We start from the raw sequence: 21,187 nt of genomic DNA, 5'->3' as shown, positions 1-21,187 counted from the left end.
ACAGCCTGGAAATGCCCAGTTACTTCAAGAAACTACAGGGAACCGTGATGCCAGGAGGCAACCCACTGGCACATTGCCCAGAGCAGAAGAAGTCTTCGAGGTTTTCTAGAACGGTCCTAATGAGGGCAGAGGCTACACTTCCAGGAGGAGCTTTTCCCCCAAAGGAACCTTCTTCCCTGGAGCCTGCAACAATGTAAGAGGTCGTACTCAATCCCAGTTTTCCTGTAACCCAAAACTCTTCCCCAAAGAAATCCAAGGAAAAGGAACCATAAAAATTTAATTTTAATGATACAGAAATAGTATATAGTACATTGCTTTCCACAGCAGCACTTCATTCATCTCTAAAAAATTTAACAAAATTAAGGCTAAATCAGAGCAATCTGATAGTAAAGGGATATTTTATGGGGTGTTATTTTTAAAGAATATCTTCATAAATACAGGATGTTCTTCGGGCCAAAAAAAAGAATGCTGAACAAGATACCAGATATGCAAAATGCAGTACAACATGTGCTCCTTTATACCAATTTATGAGTAACCACAACTTCCTTGCAAGTTTCAAATGGGATTGAAAAAAAAAGTGAATGTTTGTGACAGGACATTAGAGTCTCTGGAGTTAAAATTCGACAGTACTCTAGGCCGTTTCACAGAACCAAACCAAAGACAGTGGAGTCTCCAACATAATCTCTCCGGAAAAGTACAAGGCAGGAGCGGACAGCGTGCAAGACTGCAAGAGAGGTCAGCAGCGTGCGGTGCCTGGAAGGACCACCCTCTCCCGTAACAGGCCTCCCCCCACCCCCGACCTATGTGAGAGAATGAGACTCAGACATGTGGGCAAACAACCATGGCCAAGCCTGAGGGTCCGGAAATCAAGCGGGGCTCCGGAGTGACCCCTTGCAAACGCCGCTGTTGACCAGCATCAGGAAGAAGAAATAGCTCCTTCCCTGCGTCTCCGTTATCTTTGGCCACGTTTGCTGGTTGGCTGTTCAGCGCTGCTCCCTGACTCAAGAGAGACCCTGCAGCTGCCCCGGGATGTAGAATAAGATGAAGAGTCCTTCCTTCTCTTCTCCCTCCAGTGAAACTTCTGGAAGGAGCATAGACAAGTGCAACGGAAACCCCCGCAGGGAGCCTCACGCCCGACAAGTCTAGTCTCTGACAAGTGACAGGACCGCAGGGGGCGCGCAGAGACCCTGCCTTCGTGGGACCCCACGCACCACATCCGCTTGGAGGGGGTTACCTTCCGTCGTCCTCCACCCTCCCATGTGCACACTGGTTTCCATTTTAATACGCTCTCCTCCTCCACTCCCCCCACATGCCTTGGGGGACTCAAGTATTATTTTCATTGAAGGGGAATCGTGGGTGTGTTGTTAACATCACTAACTGCCAGAGAAGGAGATCTTATTTTTACTTTGAAACATTATACTCCACCTACTTTCACAAGGACATTTTGCTTCATGATAAGAGGACCTGTTACCCCAGAGAAAAATCTTCTCATGTGACGTTAAAATTTTCATCAAGTAGCAGATAGTACGAAATAACGTTTTCTTTAATTGTGCACAGGAGTTGCTATTCCATTTCTTTGGTACCCAGAGAGAGCCTCCGTGTCCCCTAAAGAAATAAAATGGAAGACAAATGGCCACGTAACTAATATCAAATATTCTCTTAAGATGTGCGTGTGTTCCCAAGGTTGCTAACAGCTCCACGAACAGTGGGTTGAGGTATATATACTCAAATGCATTTCTTCTATAAATTCATATGTAAACAGGTAAACAATGTGACGAACATGTAATTACTCACATGTGCGTAGAGCACTGAATGCCGTAACATTGTACAATCACGCAATCCCATGAAGGAAAGGTATTTTTTGAGATCTGTTAGCTCAGGAGTTTTCAAAGCTGGCTGGTCCTCAGGCCCGCCCGCTGAAGCCCTTCACTAACAAAGTCCCCACGTTCCACTCAGGAAGGGTCCGATCCAGCCGGCATGGCCTGGGACCCAGAAGTTTGTACTTTGTCTGTAAAATTTGATATTCCAACCCCCTTGTTATCCAGAGGACACAAAGGTCCAAAGTAGTGAAGCAGTCATTTAAGGCTAATAGAAAAAGAAAGGGGAGGAACCGGGTCACGAGTTTTTCTGTTACCTAGTCCCAGAGCTTCCCCGAGACCTGGTGCCTTACAATGAAGACACCAGGAGTAGGGATTCTGTTGTCAGAAGCAGGCGCTAAGCTGTTCGGAGGCAGAGGCCCTGTTCCCTATTCCTTCGGGCACAGTCCTCAGGAATAAATGTCCAAGAAATACTGGCTGGTGGGAGCTGCTCAGCTAAGGCCTAATACTGTATCCTCGGCTCCCCTCTGTCTCCGATCAGCCAGCAGGTGCAACGTTATCTAGCTCGATGTGGGCATCTGCCCGAGGAGGGAAGTAAAGCCTGAACTTAGGAAGACGCCAAGTTCAAACAGCAGGACTCGTCATGACAATATAAGTTACATAAGATTAATTATGGTGTCTTCCTCTTGTTCCTGAATCATGTTAGGTGAAAAAAAATCAATGAATCCAAGGGATAGAAAGAAGCCATTTACCTATAACATTTAGGCAGATGTGAATTACAAAAATCCTAAACTGTTCTAAGGAGATCACCCTTAGCAATTGTAACAACTGTATGTTACTGACTGTTGTTACTGTTTCTCTTGGCTTTCCATGTGTTTTCTCAGTCTTACAAAACATTCTTTCAGGGATGGAGTCAAACTATAACTCCTTTATAAAGCTGATTGTGAGAGACAAACACACTTAGCCTCTCTCTCATGACATGGTTCCTCTCCCTCCCTTCCTCCCTTTTGGTCTCCCTCCCTTCCCCTACACACACACACACACACACACACACACACACACACACACACACACACACTTACAAGTGTGAATTTAGTTGGGAGGTGGGCGAACAGGACTTGTTACATTTTCTATTTGTAGCTATGAATCATAAACCATGTTATAAATAATTCTACTCTATTGCCATCTTGATTTTAGATAGGATATGGAAAAAGGGATAACCAAAACATTTTAGAAGCCAACAGGAAAATATTAAAGAAAATTTAAGGCTAAAAATTAAATAAATCACCAGGTCCATGAGCCACCGGAGCCATACAGCCTGGCCCTGAGAGTGCCCACTTGCCACAAGGGCTCTACTGGGACAGGGACAAGGAGGAGCCACCCAGACGGACCGACCATCCAGGGCCAGGGGAAGAGCCTCACGCCCCCACAGAGAGCACGACGGCGGGCCCTGGCATCCCCTTACTGAGTGCTCCCCCCCCAGGTAACAGTGAAAGGACATAAGGTTCTACTTGAAAGAAATATCCTTAGAAATAATTTATGGATGTGGCCCCTCCCCCTGGAAAGAGCCTTCACATCCTGGGGGAAACCCGTACATGCATCCGGATGGCTCTGCTTCAAGCCTCCTGCCACAAGAGGCCGGGCAGGACAGACCTTCTTGAACGTGTATTTTGTTTGTTTCAAAGAAAAGGAACTGTCTCCTCTTTTTTAACTGTTAAATCCATTCTCACCTAGATAGAGATTCCCGGCCATCCCTCCAGCTAATCTTTTTAAAAATTACAGAGATAAGCTCATTCATGCATTCATTTACTCAATACCCCTTTACTAAAGGGTGACTGGTCTTGAAGAAGGTGGGGGCCGGAAGAGACTGCAAATATCATGCACCCTGGGCCCCTCCCTTGTTACCCGAGGGGGACAGGAGTGGTGCCAGCCCCAGAGCCGGGGTTCCTCACCCCCAACCCAACCCAGTATCCAGCCCCCTGCCCCACCCAAGCATTTAGCAAAACCTCATGCAAAAGGTATGTGCTTTTTCATTTCAAAAATGAAAAGATTACAAGATGAAAGAGTTTTTGTACCTTGCTACAATTTATAAAGCTAATCAATATTCGCAAAATGGAACGACCAAACCAAAAGTAAACGTGACTTTTAAAAAACTAATGGCAGGGTTTGTAAGGACTCCTTCCACTTTTTTGGACATTAAATGTTTCATGAAGTCATATGCTATATACACACGACAAGTCTTCTTTCTGCACGGTTAGGAAAACAATACCACAAAAGGACAGTCGGAGAAAACACAGACCACAGCACGTTCCACGGCACTGACGTTTGTTATCTGTGGTTCTAGTCTACAACAGCCACTTGTGGCCTAGACACGCGCTGTGGACATGGGATAAGAACACATCTGTGTTCTACTTGTTTCGTCAGAAGGAGGACGAAGCTGCTGCAAACGTTTCAGGAACATGTCTGACTCGTAACTGCCACGATCTCCCGTGAATTAAGCTGGATTTAGCGAGCAGACTGGGACCTCACTTACGTTCTGCAAGGTCTTCCTCACAACAGGAAAGGTTTAGAAAGCCAACACATCTCTTCAGGGAGATTTTAATGAGTATTCCAGATTCAAATTTATTTTCTGAGGGGCCATATATTGGTGTAGAAATCTATTCATCATCCCAACCTTTAATAAAATTCATTGTGCCCTGTTCCATAAAATAGAGAGCCTTAACAAAAAAACAACAAAACAAAACAAAACAAAAAAAAACCCCCAAAACAAACAAACAAACAAACAAGCAAAAACCAACTCTCAGCTGACAGTTACTGGTGTAAATGAAGAGCTTCAATTGCTGTATATTCGAATCCCCCAGGAAAATTACATCAAAAATAGACGTTTTATGACAAAAATCACTGAGATATCTCAAAACCAGAACAAATAGAAAACCACACCATTAAAGGGATTTAAGTACTTTTCTGGCCACTAAGGGGGAGACACAGAAGCTCAGCGGGGTGCGGGCATGCAGGGCTCAGCACTATAGAGGTTAACAAATCAAACTTGGTACAATTCTCGTAACTGGATTGAAAGTAGACTCTTAATAAAACCAACATATTTGTTCCTCAAGGCAACCATTAGCTAAAAGGAAAAATGCTTTCATATCCTTGGTCCATAAAGAAGACACATTTATTTACATTCTCAATGGACTAAAAGAGGTTTTAAACTGTCACAATTAAAATTTTATGCTTCCAAAAATATCATATGATCAATGCACTTAACTTAAAGCTTCAGGTATTAATAACTTCATTTAGACTTCTTAAAAAACCAACACAAACGTACTTTCTAGAGTGCAAAATGCTTCTTATTAAATACTTCAGTAACACAAAAGCAATTTGTTTTTTAAACACAGGAATCCTTTTCGGCAGGATCACCACCAGACAGACGTCCATTGCCGGCAACGGACGCGGAACAGAACCGCCAGCTCGGGTAAGATGCGACAGACGCTACGGTCTTGCCTTCGGCCGCCGCCCCCGCCCGGACGACCCCGGTTACTTGTACAGACTCATGGTCGGGCTCTGGTACATGCACATGTATGCGTCACAGAGCAGTCTTCGTGCGCAGCCCTGGATTCTTCTAGAGTCCAAGGAGTGCAGGTCCTCTGGAGACATTTTCAGGTACTCTCCCACCTCCGGGCACGGGGTGACCTGAGGAATGTTGAAGCCGTTCTGGCCGCCTGCGGGAAAGAGGGAGAGCTCTGTTTAGGGCGGTCGAGTTCTAACCCCTTTGGCCACCCTGACCCACCGAGGCGACTTTACAACTCTCGGTGTAGCGGAGGCCGATTTCCAAGATCGGAAGGACCTTATTTTACTTCTGATTCCTAGACGTTCAAGCCTCCTTTTAAGTCCTGACAGTGTTCTCACTTCTTGATTTCTGGAAGGATTCCGGAGCCAATGGAATAAAATTGGTAAAAGGAAGCATATCCTGAGCAAAGTCCAAACCCACTTGAGAGGCTTCTCTGTACTCAGTGAGGGCACAGTGTCCCCTCTCCGTAATCACACAACACCCAACTGCTCACGTGCCGTGGCCCTCCCAGACAGAAGGACCCCCGCACGCTCCCCCCCGAGATCGCCCAGTTTGGAGCATATCTAGCCAAATGAAGACCACTGCACTCCCCTAAGTTGTAAATACGTCTTTGTGCCAGTCTTGCAAGGCTTTGCTTCAAGCATCATCAGACTGAATGAGGCGCTGGGGTGGTTTTAGGGGCTCCCGGAAAGACTCCCCTGGCCCAGCCTCTCAAAGGCTTTTCCAAATGTCCGACCCCCGGCTGCTTTTCAGTTACACGAGAGCCCCTGGTACCGCACACGTGCTGGTTACGTACTTGTTGAATAACGCCTAAGCGTCATCAAACATGGCCTAGAAGGTGCAGCATTTCAGGAAGAAACACATTACATGCAGAATAGGCTTACTTTGCCAAAGAAGGTATTTATTTCTCTTCTTTGCTTCGTCGTTTAGAAGACAATGAATGTAGTAAAAAAGACATAAGCTATGAGGTCAGAAAGATGGAGTTAAATACAAGCTATGTGACCTCAGGCACCTTAACTTCAGCTTTAGTAACGGAAAAAGAGGAGTAATCCCCATCTCGCAGGGATTTCCGTATAATGACTCAACGTACTTCCCAGCGAGCTCGTGCGTGGGCACTTCAGAAATGGTGACTGTGGCGTGTATAGAAAAGGAGAGGAGCCTGCGAGTAAAAGCAGACGAAGCTGGAAGGAAAACCTCTCAGCCCTAAAATAAGAATTTTAGGATTCTTCTTTTAATAAAAACCACGTGTGTGTCAAATAATATCACAACGATATTATTCCTTAATTTAGTAACATGGCTGCATATGCATTTCAAAATATAAAGACTACATCACCAAAATACTCCTGAGAGGCTTTCCACGTACACTGTTCTATGACTCAGAACAGACTATCCGCTATGAACTATCCCACTACAAACTCAAACAGTGCCACATGGAGAAGAAAAGTTCTTCAAATACCATCCCGGGGGCACGTGAGGGGCTCAGTCGGTTAAACATCTGACTTCAGCTCAGGTTACGATCCCAGGGTCCTGGGATCGAGCCCCACATCAGGTTCCCTGCTCGGTGGGGAGTCTGCTTCTCCCTCTCGCTCTGCCCCTCCCCTCACTAGCGCACATGCACGCGCGCGCTCTCTCTCTCCTCCCCCCCAAATAAATAAATAAAATCTTAAAAACAAAACAAAGCAAAACAAAATAAAATACCATCCCGATCAGCCATGCTGTCAAAGAAGAGCCAGGCAGAGTCGTCCTTCCCATACTTCACGAAAGCGACATAGTGGCTTGTTTCTATGCAGAGAACAGCGAACAATTCCATCTTCTGGCAGGGGATGCAGCCGTGCCTCCAGTCCCAGTCAGGTAAATCTTTGGGAAGTGACACCGGGTTGTATTTATGGTTCAGTCTCTTGGGATGAAGGTGGACCTGAAATGGAGCATGAAGAGAATGTCCCTCATGAGCCACACTCAGTGTTTCCAGCAAATGGGCCCCCCTCACTATGACTGAATTCAAGCCTATGAACAGCAACTGAGTACTTTTCAACAGTCCACCACGGAAACAGAAGACACGTGAGCAATACCACTTAATAATGAATTCAAGTGAATAACGGTTTTGAAAACTTTTCAAACCTGAAACGTTTCCAACAAGAAATAATTTCCATTAAGTGATGTCAAGCTTACTTGAGTGTTGCAGGTTTTACAAAACTGCTTGATGTTTCCAGCGGAGATGTCAGGGTCGTCATAACACTCTCTACACTCGTACATTGCGAGCCCCCCGCATATCCGGCACTGCCTCGGGGCTAAAACGGTAGGGGTGGGAGAGAGGTTATGGGGCCTTTAAACATGCATTCTTCCATTAAAAAAACTAAAAGGAAAAGGTAAGCTTTATTGAAGACAGACTCAACAAGTCCACCCCTCCCTGTCCCCATAAATGTTATGTTGTATTTCCTTGGACTCGGGATATCTTTAAAAAGATATTTTCTCTGATCAAGTGACAATTTTTTTAAAGATTTATTTGAGAGAGAGAGAGAGCATGTGAGAGAGAGCAGGGGGCGGGGAGAGGGAGAGGGAGAAGCAGGCTTCCCGCTGAGCAGGGCACCATCCCAGCACCCTGGGATCATGACCTGAGCCGAAGGCAGACACTTAATCAACTGAGCCACCCAGGCGCCCCAAGTGACAATTTTTTAAAAACAGTGTATTCTAGAGTGTTTTCACACAATTATGAAATGTCTACTGATGAAAATTCAAAGAATCAAAAAAATATAAAAAAGAAAACTGTAAGCATCTACAATTTCAATTAGCAAGAGATAACCACTTCACTTCTGTGAATTTTCTCCAATAATTCTCTATCTACGGATTTACGTAACCCTGTGTGTGTGCGCGCGCGTGTGTGTTGGGGGGCTCCTCCTATAGAAAGGACCAACTTACCTCTGCACTTAAGTCATAACCACCTTCGTACAGTTCGGTCTTCGCAAACATGAATTTTAGCGGCAGGAGTTTCATTGTACAGATACACCATAATTCATTTAACTACTCTTCTCTCATACAGACTGTGCCTAATTTCTTAATCATGTGCCAATAAATACATTTGCATATAGAATATTTATTTGCATCTCTGATTCTTTTCTCAGAATACCTAGAACTGAAAGTACCACCTTACTATTTCCAGGCTCTTCAGAGACCGAATTGCCTTTTAGAAGAACCATATATCCTGTTAGACTCTGACTCATAATTAATGAGACTGGCCTATTTGCGAAAAACAAACAAAACCAACTAAAAAATCGTATACTTACTGTCTTCAAGCAAATCTGTTATATTTAACTCCAGAGAAGGAAAAATTTTTTTAAAGAGTTTAAAGTCTTTTCCAAATCGAGGCATCTGAATAATCAGACATGAGGGTGCCTAAAAACAAGACATATGTATTTTTAGAATCAAAGTGCTGAAAAAAATCTTCCCTATGAAACCGAGGCAGCCATGGTCGTCACGGCAAGCAGCGGTTCTGCCGTAATACCGACGGCTGTACGTAGGATCCGGGCGTGAAAGCGGAGTGGGGAGGCAGAGCACCGATGAGCCACGAGTTTTCAAGTGGTCCAGGATCCACTCCATGGACACCCGGAGGTCAGGCAGGTCAACAGCCCTGGGTCTCTAACAATATGGTGACAATCGAGACTAACGCTCCACTGTGGGTTTATGTTTAAAATCAACATCTTAGAAAAACTGTTTTGGCAAGTATAATAAAGGAACTGTGGCCACTGAAGGACACCATTCCTTCTATTTCAACAAATAACTGTGGCCGTTAAAAGCTTTACCAGAACATTCTTTAGGAAATAAATTCAATAAAAATAAACCACAAGCATGTACCACTAAGATCATGAAGACACAGTAAAAAGTAAAAGAAAAAATAATTTCTATCACTTTTTCACTAACAAACCAACATAAGTGAATTTATTTTGTCTCTTGCTGGAGGAAAAAGTAAACATTCTTTTTTGATATGTTTGGCTAAGACGCGTAGGTAAAATGTTAAACTGGGTAAAGTGACAGTTTAAAAAAAAAAACACACAATTCTTCCTCTTGCGTCAAATACTACTTAAAAGTTCTCAACTTACAAATTAGCTTTATATTTTCTTTGCACCAAAAATCCAAAAAGTCCAATCTTAATTCTAAGGCATTTTCTACGAGGACACAACTGAAACACTGAACTTTTTTTTTTTTTAATTTGCGTTTCGTTAACAGTTACTGTGTCCTCAGCGGGGTAAAATTAACAATTATTAAACCTAATAGTAGTCTCAAGATTACTAAAAACTGTCACATAAAATATAATAATCACTAACCTCTGCAAATTTCAGGTTACTGTTGATAAAAGACCACTCTAATAACTGCTGAATTGTAGGAACTCCAACTTTCTCATTTTTCTCCATAAAAATTTGATAGAAGTAACAATCTTGTACTTTTTGACCTGCTGATCTAAAAACATGCAGAAAGACACATATGATTTTGCTACAAAATGCTTAAGTCAGAACGTGAAGCTGTCCCAACAGTATTTGAGGACAGAAAAACCGAGGACGTAGACAGCGCCCCCTGGGTCATCAGAACAATGGGTGGAAGACAATAATGCCGATTAATTGATTAAATGTACTTTGCATAAAACCTTAAAAATGAGTTCTTATTTTAGTTTTCATATCCAAAAGTCCCCTTAGTGATCAGCAGAAAAACGATGGAATAGCAACTGCAGTCGAGAAGCACCATGTGAACAATAACCACTTGGTTCAACTTAACTGTCCAAATCTAAAACGTATTTTTCATCAACAATCCATTAAACTACTGATTGTTTAAAATCTAAAATGCACTTCATGCTTGAAACAGGAAAATAAACTCACTTCCAGAGACCTTCCAGACCCAATGTTTCACTTCTAAAATGAAGCCCAGAGTTCTAAGAAAGAATAATTATCGCTTCCCAGAAAGTTAAAGCAGAGCCAGGTGTAGAAACCAGGTGTCCTATCAACCACTGACTATTCTTTCCATGAAAGCATGCTGTCTCTTTAAATGGTCACTCGATTATTCAACAAATACCAAGGAAGCTCCTACTGTATGCCTGTCACAGTGTTACCAATATATTACACATTTTCCCTTCTAAATATTTTACTACAGGGGCGCCTGGGCGGCTCAGTCCGTTGAGAATCCAACTCTTGATTTCAGCTCAGGTCATGGTCTCAGGGTTGGGAGATCGAGCCCCATGTCAGTCAGCACTCAGCGTGGAGTCTGCTTGAGATCTCTCTCCCTCTCCCTGCCCCTTCCCCTGCTCATACGTGCTCTCTCTCTCCTCTTTAAATAACTAAATAAAATCTTAACGTAACCAAATATTTTACTACAGAATGCCATTAATCTTTAACTCTACCAAAAGGATTAATAATCTTTAAGTGTACTATTTACCTTTCCAGCAGAATTTCTGGGTATAGAATCAACCTATTTATAGCTAAATTTCAAGATTTTTATGGAAATTTATTAACACAGTTTTCATAATGAAAAAGCTGTTGAGACCAACCTTCAGAAGCCCTCAGCTTTCCAAAGCAACTTATATCCTGAAATAAACAAAACTTACTTGTTAACAAAACCAGGAGATTCGTGAGAACCCACAACAAATAAAAACAAATGATAACCAAAAAACCTGAAGGTTATGCTATTATGCTATATCAATATTTTGCTTGGTTGCTGATGACTATAAAAGACCAGCATTCTTCCATGAAAGTCAAAAGCATAAAAAAAATTTAACAGGTAACAGGGGTTAAAAATAGGACAGGAAACTAAGAAAGCATAAAGTGGTAGAGGTCAATAGTTGCAACAATTAGAAATAATAATGGTGACGGGGGAAGGGGAATCGTGGTTGATGGCAACCGAAGAGGCAGGCACCGAGAGAAAGGAACCAGAAGTGAGAATGAAGACCAACAGCTTTGCAATATCGAGGCAGATGGATTAGAAGCCTGGGTGGATGGGGTGGGGAGAAAAAAAAAGAAAACAAGTACTCAAATCTCATTACCAGTTTTAGAAGGCTAAAACCCTAGAGTAATTAGCCGGTCATTAAGGCACACATACACAAGAATCACAACAAAGCTGGTGCGATGGTACAAAACTGTACAATTTAGATTGCCGTTTTCCACTAAGAAAACCTGAAAGCAGAAGGGTACAAATGTTGCATTAAACTTAAAAGAAAACATATATCTATGGAGAAGATAAAAACATTCATGGAATTGTATAATATTGGTCTGCCTACCTTCGTAACACAGACCTTAATGGGTAGCCCCTAAAATCCCTTACAGCTTCGGGGCTAGCTAGCACTGTGGAATAGAATATATCCGTGTAGTAAGAATACCCAGACCGTGTTCTATAATGAGAAGTACTCAGTAACACAACCTGGAAACTGCCCTGTACCTTTGCTTCTTGATTGCCGGTTTTATTCCATTATTTTTCTTGCAATTTTTCTTTCTTTGCTTCCGTGCACTATCCTCTCTTACTAGTGGCTAGGACTTTAGCTTCACTTCTCTTTAACACCCCACACGAGTCATCATTACCAGTACTATTGTTATTGTTGTTTTTTGAATACGAAGGCTTAATTTACCTATGTTTATGGCCTCGGTTCTTCCTTGTTTCTAGCATACTATTCCTTGGTTCTAAATTCAGCTTTGTCTTTCTGAAGTACACGCTGAGGTAGGTGATTTAGTCCTGGTTCTTCCTGCTCAGGAATTCTGTGCACCTTTCTTCTTACACACAACTTAAGTGTGCCAAAAATTCTGGAAAATATTCAGCTATTATCTATCAAAATATTGCTTCTTCCCTATTCTCTCCAGTGTCTCCTAGACCTGCACTTAGAATCTGTCTTCCATGTCTCTTACCCTCTCTTGTTTTCCAACTTCTTTCCCCTGGGGCTACGTTCCAGGTACTTTCTTCAGATCTATCTTCCAAATGAGCAATTCTCTCTTCAGCTGTACATCCCGTATCCAGAGACGCGCACCCCCTCCCAGACGTAAAGCACATATACGGAGAGAGACATTTTTAATCTCTATTTCTGGGAATTCTATTTTTGTTTATTAGATTTTGTTTGTTATCAAATCCGCATTCAGCCTCCTAGGTGGCTAAGTCCTTTGTCTCATCAGTCCTGTGAGACCTCTGTGCAGTCTCTCCGACTGTTTCACTATTTTGGAGTTTCCAGGACTCCTCTTCCTAGTTGTTACATCAGTGGACTCTCCCTCAGAAATAAAGGCTTGTGCAGGTGAAGAATGACACTTGGGAAAGAAAAGCTAACATCTGAAGTATCTTTTTGTATCTTCTTATAATCTTTGAACGAGTGACTCCCCATATGAAGAGGCCCCTGAAAGGGGAGGGGAGCTGTGACCCCTTCGAGGGGTGATGGAACTTCCCAGGGCCCTCTCCAAACCCCACGAGACCTTCAAGAACTGAGATGCACTCCTACACGTATCCAGCCCTCCTCACCCCCTGAGAATCACAGCTGTTTTCATCTTTGTTATTACTAAGAGTCTATGACATTCCCAAACGGTGTTGGGCTATGGGGGGGGGGGAGGGGGGAGAAGACAATTGTTTTAATCACCTGAAATTTATCTCTTCTAGAGGAAAACAAAAGTGACTTTTTTCTCCCAAACTGCCTGTTAAATTTCCTACATTATGTATTAAACACAGATTTCTTTCCTCATTTGTGTCTGAAAGCTGACTTATAAGATACTGAGATTCTATTTTTGAGCTTTCTATTCAGGTCTGTTGGTCCACTTTTATATAGTATCACACTGTTTAATGTCTATTGCTTTGCCTTATAGCTTATAATAGAACTCTTTTTTTAAAAAACCTTCAAACTTCAACATTTTCATCCATTTCATCCTGTAAAGAACTCTAAAATCACTTTATTGAATTAAAAAAAAAGTTAAGATCTTGTTTATGTACAAATCATACTGTAAAAATTTAACACCTTTAAGTAATTTACTATTCTTACCTGGGACACAATCTTTCTCACTAATTAATCAAATCACCTTTAAGCTCTGGGAAAGTCTTTCAAAAAACCCATCTCAATAAAATGGATTTCTTGGCATCTTATACCTTCATGAAGTATGAAAACATCCCTTTTTCATATTTGCTAAAAGGTATATAGAAGTGCTATTGATTTCTCCATGATTATTGTCTACATGGTCAAATTACAAATTCTTGGGTTAATTCCAGTAGTTTCTGAACAATTCTCTAAGATTTTCTAGATGTACATATAGCTATTACCATCTCTGAATAGAGAATAAATATGGATTCTTGATGTTTATGTATTATGTCTTATTTCATTAATTAACACTTTCAAAATAATATCAAACTGTAATTGTGGTACTGTCCTCCTTTCCCTTCCTTCTGTCCATCGATTCAACACTGGCATCAAACTATCACTTACAACACAAAGACGAGTAAGAGTATTTGTCTGCGATCAGATCTTAGGGAAGTAAATAGTAAATCAGCAAGATTTTCAACAGAGTAACCCAACTTAAAGTATAAAAGGGTCCAGCATTTAGACCGTGAACATTAAACCACCTGGAAAGTTAACCCATTTAGAATATCTCACTAAGAAATTCAGTGCATTAGATTTGAGACTTTCATTCAAGACGGAGGTGGAAAAAAGGCTAAGTTACAAAACTGGGAACAAGAAAGCTAATATGAAGCTAAACTAATTCTCTGAGTGAAGGATAGTCAAAAACAGTGTTCTCATGGTATTCGACTGGGTTAGAATAGGTTCTCTCTCTCTCTTTTTTTTTTTAAGATTAACCTATCTACTTTAGAGAGTGAGCAAGCATGAGTGGGGGGAGGGGCAGACCGAGAGAATCTCAGGTAGACTCCCCACTGAGTGCAGAGCCACCTCGGGGCTCCGTCCCTGGAGCCTGAGATCATGACCTGAGCTGAAATCAAGAACTGGATGCTCAACTGACTGAGCCACCCAGGTGCTCCTAGAATAATGTTCTCTTAGAATCTTAATTTCCCTTAGAATCGTTCATTAATTAAATTATAAAAATATTCATGTACAGTTTTATAAGAAAATGATTTGCAATAATACTTATTACTAGGGTTAAAATTACAAGCACAAATTTAACCGGAATCACTCCTCCAATTAAGTCTGATACTTTGGGGAGGACAATAATTTAATTAATCACATAATTAAATAGTTAAATTAACTTGCATTGCAGGAACCTAGCATATTAAGATTCCTAAACAAATACAATATTACATAATCACTAAAGAAATAATTTCTATGGTATGATGGCAGAGAAAATGAAGATTGCCCATTTTTTCCAATGCTTCTGTAACAATTTAAAAGTTACCTTATTTTTAACAATGGCTCTACCCTTAAAATATGATGAAACAGGATATTCAAAAATTCTTCAGGATCTAGGAGAAAATAAAAAAATAAGTCACAGACAAGATTTTTAAATCATTCTATTTTTTATTTATAATAGTTATATTCTGATTCTAAATTCACTTTCATAATTGATACTTTTTCAATTAAAAGCATAGTTCTCAAGTATTCCTGCTTAATGAAAACTATAAAGGATATTTAATAATTATGACAAAGGACAGCCCAGTTTTGTTATAACTTTACTGTAAATGACAAGGTATAATAATTCATGTATATTGAAATAATTTTAATTTCTTCTGGGGGGTTCAGTAGAATAAAACTGGGAATACAATCTTGTTTTTTCCTGTTATCTGAATAATTACCAAGTCTCTAAACATCATAGCGGGTTACAATTAGCTGCTAAGATGTTCACAGTCAGGAGCTGAATCTCTTGAGTAAATCCATTAGCTAAGGAAAGATTAAAACATGGTCTCTGACCATAAACTTAATTCTACTTCACCACGTTAACTCCCTTTATAACAAGGAAAACTAACTGGAAAAATGGGGATGAGCCCAGTGCCACCCTTCACCCCTAAAGGGAAACAATGACGAATACCATGGCTGGAAGGAAACGTAATGTATTACAACCAGACAGCTTCTTAAAGGGGCTCATTTTCCCACACATCACTCACTTTTAGAAGAGATAAAGCATTTGCAAAAAGGGAACAAATCAAAACTGTCCATTACACAGAAACTAATATTATACTGTATGTCAACTAACTAGAATTTATATAAAAACTTTAAAATTTAAAAAAGAACTTAAAAAATTGTGATCACACAGAAAGGAATTCCTAGTTTAAAATAAAATCCCCAAAACTACATAGACACACATTTCTGCCAATAATTTAGCATATGCTTTCAAGTTATTTTTAATGCATATCCTATAAATTAAGAGCCACCTTTTTCTTCAGAAGTAAATCCTGATGCAGCCTCAACTTTTTCAAGTATCTTCCTCAGTTTCATAATCTTTGTTGCACACACATATCCATATCTACGTTAGTAAAAAACAATTAATTAATATTGGCATATATATTAAGTTAGTATAACCCATTTTGGTAATCACACAGTTCTTACAGAATTCCAATATGTCATACATAAATTCTTAGGCTAGACAGTTATTTTGAAAATCACAGTTATAGGCTGATTCTTGAAGTTTACAAATTAAAAATCTAGCATCAGAATTACCCTAGACACTACCACGCCTAAGTAATAGCTGCCATATACTAAATTAAGAAAAAGCATTTTTAAATTACCATGACTTGTCTTCTGATTCTATCTGCTTAAGAAATCAAAGCATTTACTTAAAAAAAAAAAAAAAACTTTGAGAGCAAGTCCTTTTAATATTAAAGGCTGAAAAAGCCACCAAAGGGAATGGTAAAGGGCCCTGATAAGAAACTGAAAACGGAAAATGTGAAATCAAGCCGGTCACCATGTGCATGACAGTGTCTCTCATCTTTGTCTGAACAAAGGACACATTCAGTACATTCCATGGAGATCCCCGACAAAACGCTAATGCTAAAGTTGCCTTCGGAAGAAACCTGAAAGGCCACCACAAGTCTAACGAGAGCAAGTCAAACCCAGCTAATCGAATATCCATTTTGTATAGGGACTGCTCATTCACTCATTAACTCTCTGCAACGAACGTACACTGGGGATCCATCACTCACACATGATCTAACCTGTCAGCCACTGTGGATACAAAAATGAGTGAGGGGATAAAACAGGGTCTCTGCCTTTGAGGAGCTTGAAACGGAGAAAGCAGAGGTTTCAGTACCAAATAAAACCAGCCCACTATAATAGAGACAGGAACGCTGCAGACACAGGGAATCTTGATCACAACAAGGCATCTGCCAAGGTCCTTGCTGTGGACAGGGCGACAGAGTCTGGTTAATCATGATTCTTACCTGGTTGGAAAACAGTATCCAAATAATGTCTGTTAATGGACTTAAGGTGTTTGGGAAGGAAAGAAGGAAGTAATCACATGACCTAGAGTTTCAGATTTGATCTGTCTTGTTCCATTATCAATTACTTGGGAGAAGAAATGGACAGTAAACTTAAAAATTTGCATCAGATAAAATAACTGATGTCGAAATCAAGATTCATAATTATCTTAAAGGGTGAAAACTAGAGTCATTTTCATCATTACAGAATGTAAAGCAAAGATATAAGGAGGGAGATTTATTCGCTTATAATTTACTTTCCTAGCCATGTTATACAGTAGGTCATTCTGCGTGCCCTTTGTTATTTAATCTTCTGCATTTTGTCACCAAAATCTTCTATCAAACTATTTTTAAAATTTAATTGTTAAATAAGAAAAGGGTCCCAAGATTTAAATTAATATGGACTTACTATGGACTTTAAATTACATAGTTTGCTCTCTATATTCCTGAGTGAACAGGTTTCTTTCATAGTCTAGGGCCTTAACTCTTCACAGTTTAAATTTTATAATGTGACATTATCACACATCACTACTACCATGTATCAAATGTCTTTACTAGACATCTCATCACTTGAGCTTGTATCAACACAAATTGCTTCCTGTGACCAAAGAAAGACAAATTTATAACTCATAAACTAAGAAATGACCAAAAATACCACTACTAAGGGATGTGCAGGGAGGTCTAAATATATTCCTGTAACCAAGAAATGTGTTAATAAAATACATCTCATCTGTTGCTAATACAAGAGTACTAAATACTAGCAATTCTACAAATTAAAATTTTCCTTTGCTCCTTTTTTTTTCAGATAAAATTCAGTTTAAGAAGCCCGGACCAGAGAGCATAATCATTGTTACCCAGCAGAAGAAGGAGCTCTAACAGAAGATAAGAGTACCACGTACTTCGTAACAGCTTTTCTAAACCTACTGCAATTACTAAATTGGACTATGCTGAACCAAAACAGTTTCATCATTTTCTGGCATATACTATGTGCTACACCGTAACCAGATTTAAGAAATTAAGTAAGTAAAGGCAGTAAAGGTTAAAACGCAAGGGCAGCAAAGGCTCGATCATCATACTTCATCAAGAGAACAAATTTTCACCCATTCCTTAATAAATGAAAGCAGGTATAAATTAATTACTATACCAACAAACAGCAAATAGGACACCATCTACAGGCAAAGGAACTACAGATCTTCTACTTACATTCTCAGGGGATTAACAATTTCTGTCCTCAGGAGCTCCTGAGTTTCGCTATAATATTCTACATCATTCTTTTCTTTCGGTCTAAGTAACACAGTGTCCAGAACAGAACTAAAAGCAAACAAGCTGTAAAATAAAAGGAGTATGTTTCCTCATGCTGTACACATATTACAGATACTAAACAGAACACTAAAAAGATACTAAACAGATAGATGCTAAAACGATACTTTTTGGGAAACAGAGACTAAAAAGAATGTGAAGAGAAAACATGCCAAGTCTGGAGAACAAGGCACATACGAATTAGTGCTTCCTGTTAACACAGGTACCAGAGACACCCTTTAAGGTTCCCACCGTTTAATCCTCAGGGTCTAGAAATCCTTCCAGGTTAAAAATACCAATAGTGAGAAAGCCAACTATTGACTGACAGTGTTAAAGGATAAAAACATGCCTCAAGAATATTAAGAGAACTTCTTTGCAAAAGCTGAAAAGGGGCCTACAAATCTGACGGACAACAGAGGAGGGAGTTTGAAACTGCTTCCCAAGGCCTACACATGCGCAGTATATAACCCGACTCCGGATATTGTACTTCTCTCCCACACACCCCTCTGAAGAGATAGAAATCTCTTTTAAATGCCAAAATCGCTTGTGCCAAAATCACTTGAGTGCCTAACAGCGAGCGGTGACTTGCTGGGACCAAAGAAAAGGAAATGCGGCTAATACAAATTTTTATCAGGAAATCTACAAAATCTTCTATCAATTCTGTAGGGCTTGTTTTTGTCCATACACCTAAGAGATGTCAAGTATTCTGCCAAAAAGGATGGCCCACCACGTTTGTTCTCTCCCCACTTTTAAAATGTTAACACCCCACTGACTTCCTACTTCTTACAACGTGGCTGTATATACACTCAACTCAAATGAAGGGGTACCTGGTTCGATCTCCGTGTAAAACTTCTTGCCATGTTAAGTTGCTCAATTTCGGAATAAACTACATATATGAGGGCAACTGTGCTTCTACTGAACATAATTCTCTGAAATAAATTCTCTTCATTCTCCTCAGTCACATGATTTCCCAGACACCATCAGAGTATCTGTCCCCCCGTGACACTATCACTCTTACTCCTCAATCACAGCATTATTTTTATATTAATTTTCTGGATATGAGCCCATGAGACTATGTTCGGCACCTTCCAAAGGGTATAACGAAATGTAAATCGCCCTTTCTTTCCTGTGGCCCAGCCACCCAGTTTCTTTACTCAAAGGCAGTTAAGCAGTTTCTTTCACGCACATGCAACATGCATACATGCACACACACACACACACACACACACACGCGCGCGCACGTGCCTCTGCCCCCGTAGAACTATATCCCTGTTGCATTAATTTGAAACTTACCAGAATAAGGTTGAGTCTAAGTAACAAGAATTGTAATGACCCTGGATGCCCTTCTTCTTTCCAATCATTATCTCTAAACCTTCTTTTTCCATTTTGGGTGGGGTATTTTCTTCCACCACTTCACTCAAGTAGCCTCCAAATGCTGCAAACATAAAAATGAAAATGCAAAGTACCCTTTTTAACTATTACAATATGTACTCCCATATATTTCTTCATTTTAAAATACACTTTTGTATTCTGAGGCAAAATTTGTTTCATGACTTAAAACTAGGTTAAAGGTAGGTTTGGGTTCATTGTTTTCAGCTTGGCTTGTAACAGTGCTATTGTTCATTTCAATCTCTCTTCCTCCACCATTTAAAAAACACTTTAGAGTATTAGGTACTGTATGAAAAGCATCTGTCAAATAAAATATTTTGTTCCCCACCTATTTTATAATTTGCCTGAGATGTTTCACCTTCAAGTTGAAAAAGAAAACAAAAAACTCCACAGTACTACTTCAAGTGTAATAAAAAATGTTTTTCATAAAGGTGGCTTTCCTACTGATAGCTGCTTAACTGTCAAGATGCTTCACAGCTATTACTCAAACTGGAAAGGGATAGCATCAGGAAACTGTCACCTGTTATGAATAACGAGGGGATCTGTCCTCTATCAAGCAATCTAAAACTACTTCGTATAATAATGCTGACTCCTTCTCCTGACTTCGAGAGAGGGTAGTTAGTGCCAAAAGAAGACCACCATTTCAATTTCTACCTCTGTGTTTTTAAAAATTAAACGTTGGCAACTGGGGTGCCTGGGTGGCTCAGTCAGTTAAGTGTCTGCCTTCAGCTCAGGTCATGATCCCAGGGTCCTGGGATTGGGCCCTGCATCGGGGTCCCTGCTCAGGTGGGAGCCTGCTTCTCCCTCTCGTTCTGCCTGCCATTCCCCCTGCTTCTGCTCTCTCCCTCTCTCTGTCAAATACATATATAAAAGATTTTTAAAACATTTTTTTTAAATGCTGGCGACCAAAAGGAAGAGAAAAATAAGTCCTACTATTTTTCACTTTCCAAATCTCATTTTTTTCCTGACACTTTTTCAAAAGTCCCTTCTTGGGACAACTGTAACTTTCTTATACACCAAGTAGCAATTTTTACCGATTTACGAGCCCGGTGAACACCGGCAAGAAATATATTTAAACACTGTCACTGCCTGCTACTGCAAAATGGCCTGAGATCAGAACCATGGTCATTCCAGATTGGTAAGTAAATGAAAGGCCTCCAAATACCTAGAGAGTTACAGCGTTCGATCTGATTGGAAACTGGCTGCAGAGACGCGAACCTAGAGTCCGGCCTGCAGCTCTTCAGTTTAACAAACAGCGCCTTCTTCAGGGCACAGGTGAAGTACCGCGTGCCCCTGAAGGTTCCATCCGTACAGCCCGCACATTCATCTTCCTGAAAAAGAAATGCTTCGGTATGTGTTACTCTGCACCTTGCAACACAGCATACAAGGAAGGAAGGTTTCTAAGATTTGTTGCTGGCTCACCCCTTCTCAGAATTCCCTCACCACGCCTGCCCCGAGAACTCCATCAGAAAAAAGGCATCGACTAACCAGTGCTTCAGCCCACAACGACTCATTTAAGAAATTAATTCCTTAATCCAACATGAAGCCCTCAATGTATTTTCTTCCAGAGTGTATACTTAAGCCTTCCCTGGTTAACTGACTTTCCGGTATCATTTCCACAAGTTTAAAACCAAGGCACAGAGGCAATTTATTTTAAAAACTTCCCCCTCCCCAAAAGTAGCATTCACTAGCATGCAAACAAATTTTTTAAGAAATATATTTTATAAATCAAGTTAAATGTACTCAAATTATCCTTTCC

The 21,187-nt window shown here is 40.5% G+C and overlaps 1 protein-coding gene across 9 annotated transcripts in view; it reads right to left on the bottom strand.

The window, feature by feature from the left end:
- Window positions 1-265: 265 nt before the first annotated feature.
- CYLD (CYLD lysine 63 deubiquitinase) overlaps window positions 266-21,187 on the bottom strand; it is a 67,663-nt gene continuing 46,741 nt past the window's right edge. For all 9 annotated transcript variants that reach the window (XM_045806762.2, XM_045806765.2, XM_045806768.2 and 6 more), the window contains 10 exons: window positions 20,594-20,759; window positions 19,333-19,474; window positions 17,944-18,066; window positions 15,700-15,791; window positions 14,727-14,793; window positions 9,705-9,837; window positions 8,667-8,775; window positions 7,555-7,673; window positions 7,084-7,300; window positions 266-5,536 (listed from right to left, as the gene is read on the bottom strand). In XM_045806762.2, coding sequence (XP_045662718.1) covers window positions 5,352-5,536; window positions 7,084-7,300; window positions 7,555-7,673; window positions 8,667-8,775; window positions 9,705-9,837; window positions 14,727-14,793; window positions 15,700-15,791; window positions 17,944-18,066; window positions 19,333-19,474; window positions 20,594-20,759 — 1,353 coding nt within the window. In that variant the 3' untranslated portion in view covers window positions 266-5,351. The remainder of the gene's footprint in view (window positions 5,537-7,083; window positions 7,301-7,554; window positions 7,674-8,666; window positions 8,776-9,704; window positions 9,838-14,726; window positions 14,794-15,699; window positions 15,792-17,943; window positions 18,067-19,332; window positions 19,475-20,593; window positions 20,760-21,187) is intronic.

Source organism: Ursus americanus, chromosome 21, assembly GCF_024610735.1.
Source record: "Ursus americanus isolate L20-20 chromosome 21, mUrsAme1.1.p, whole genome shotgun sequence".
In the NCBI taxonomy this organism is placed as follows: domain Eukaryota; kingdom Metazoa; phylum Chordata; class Mammalia; order Carnivora; family Ursidae; genus Ursus; species Ursus americanus.
This window is presented reverse-complemented; position numbering and strand designations above follow the sequence as displayed.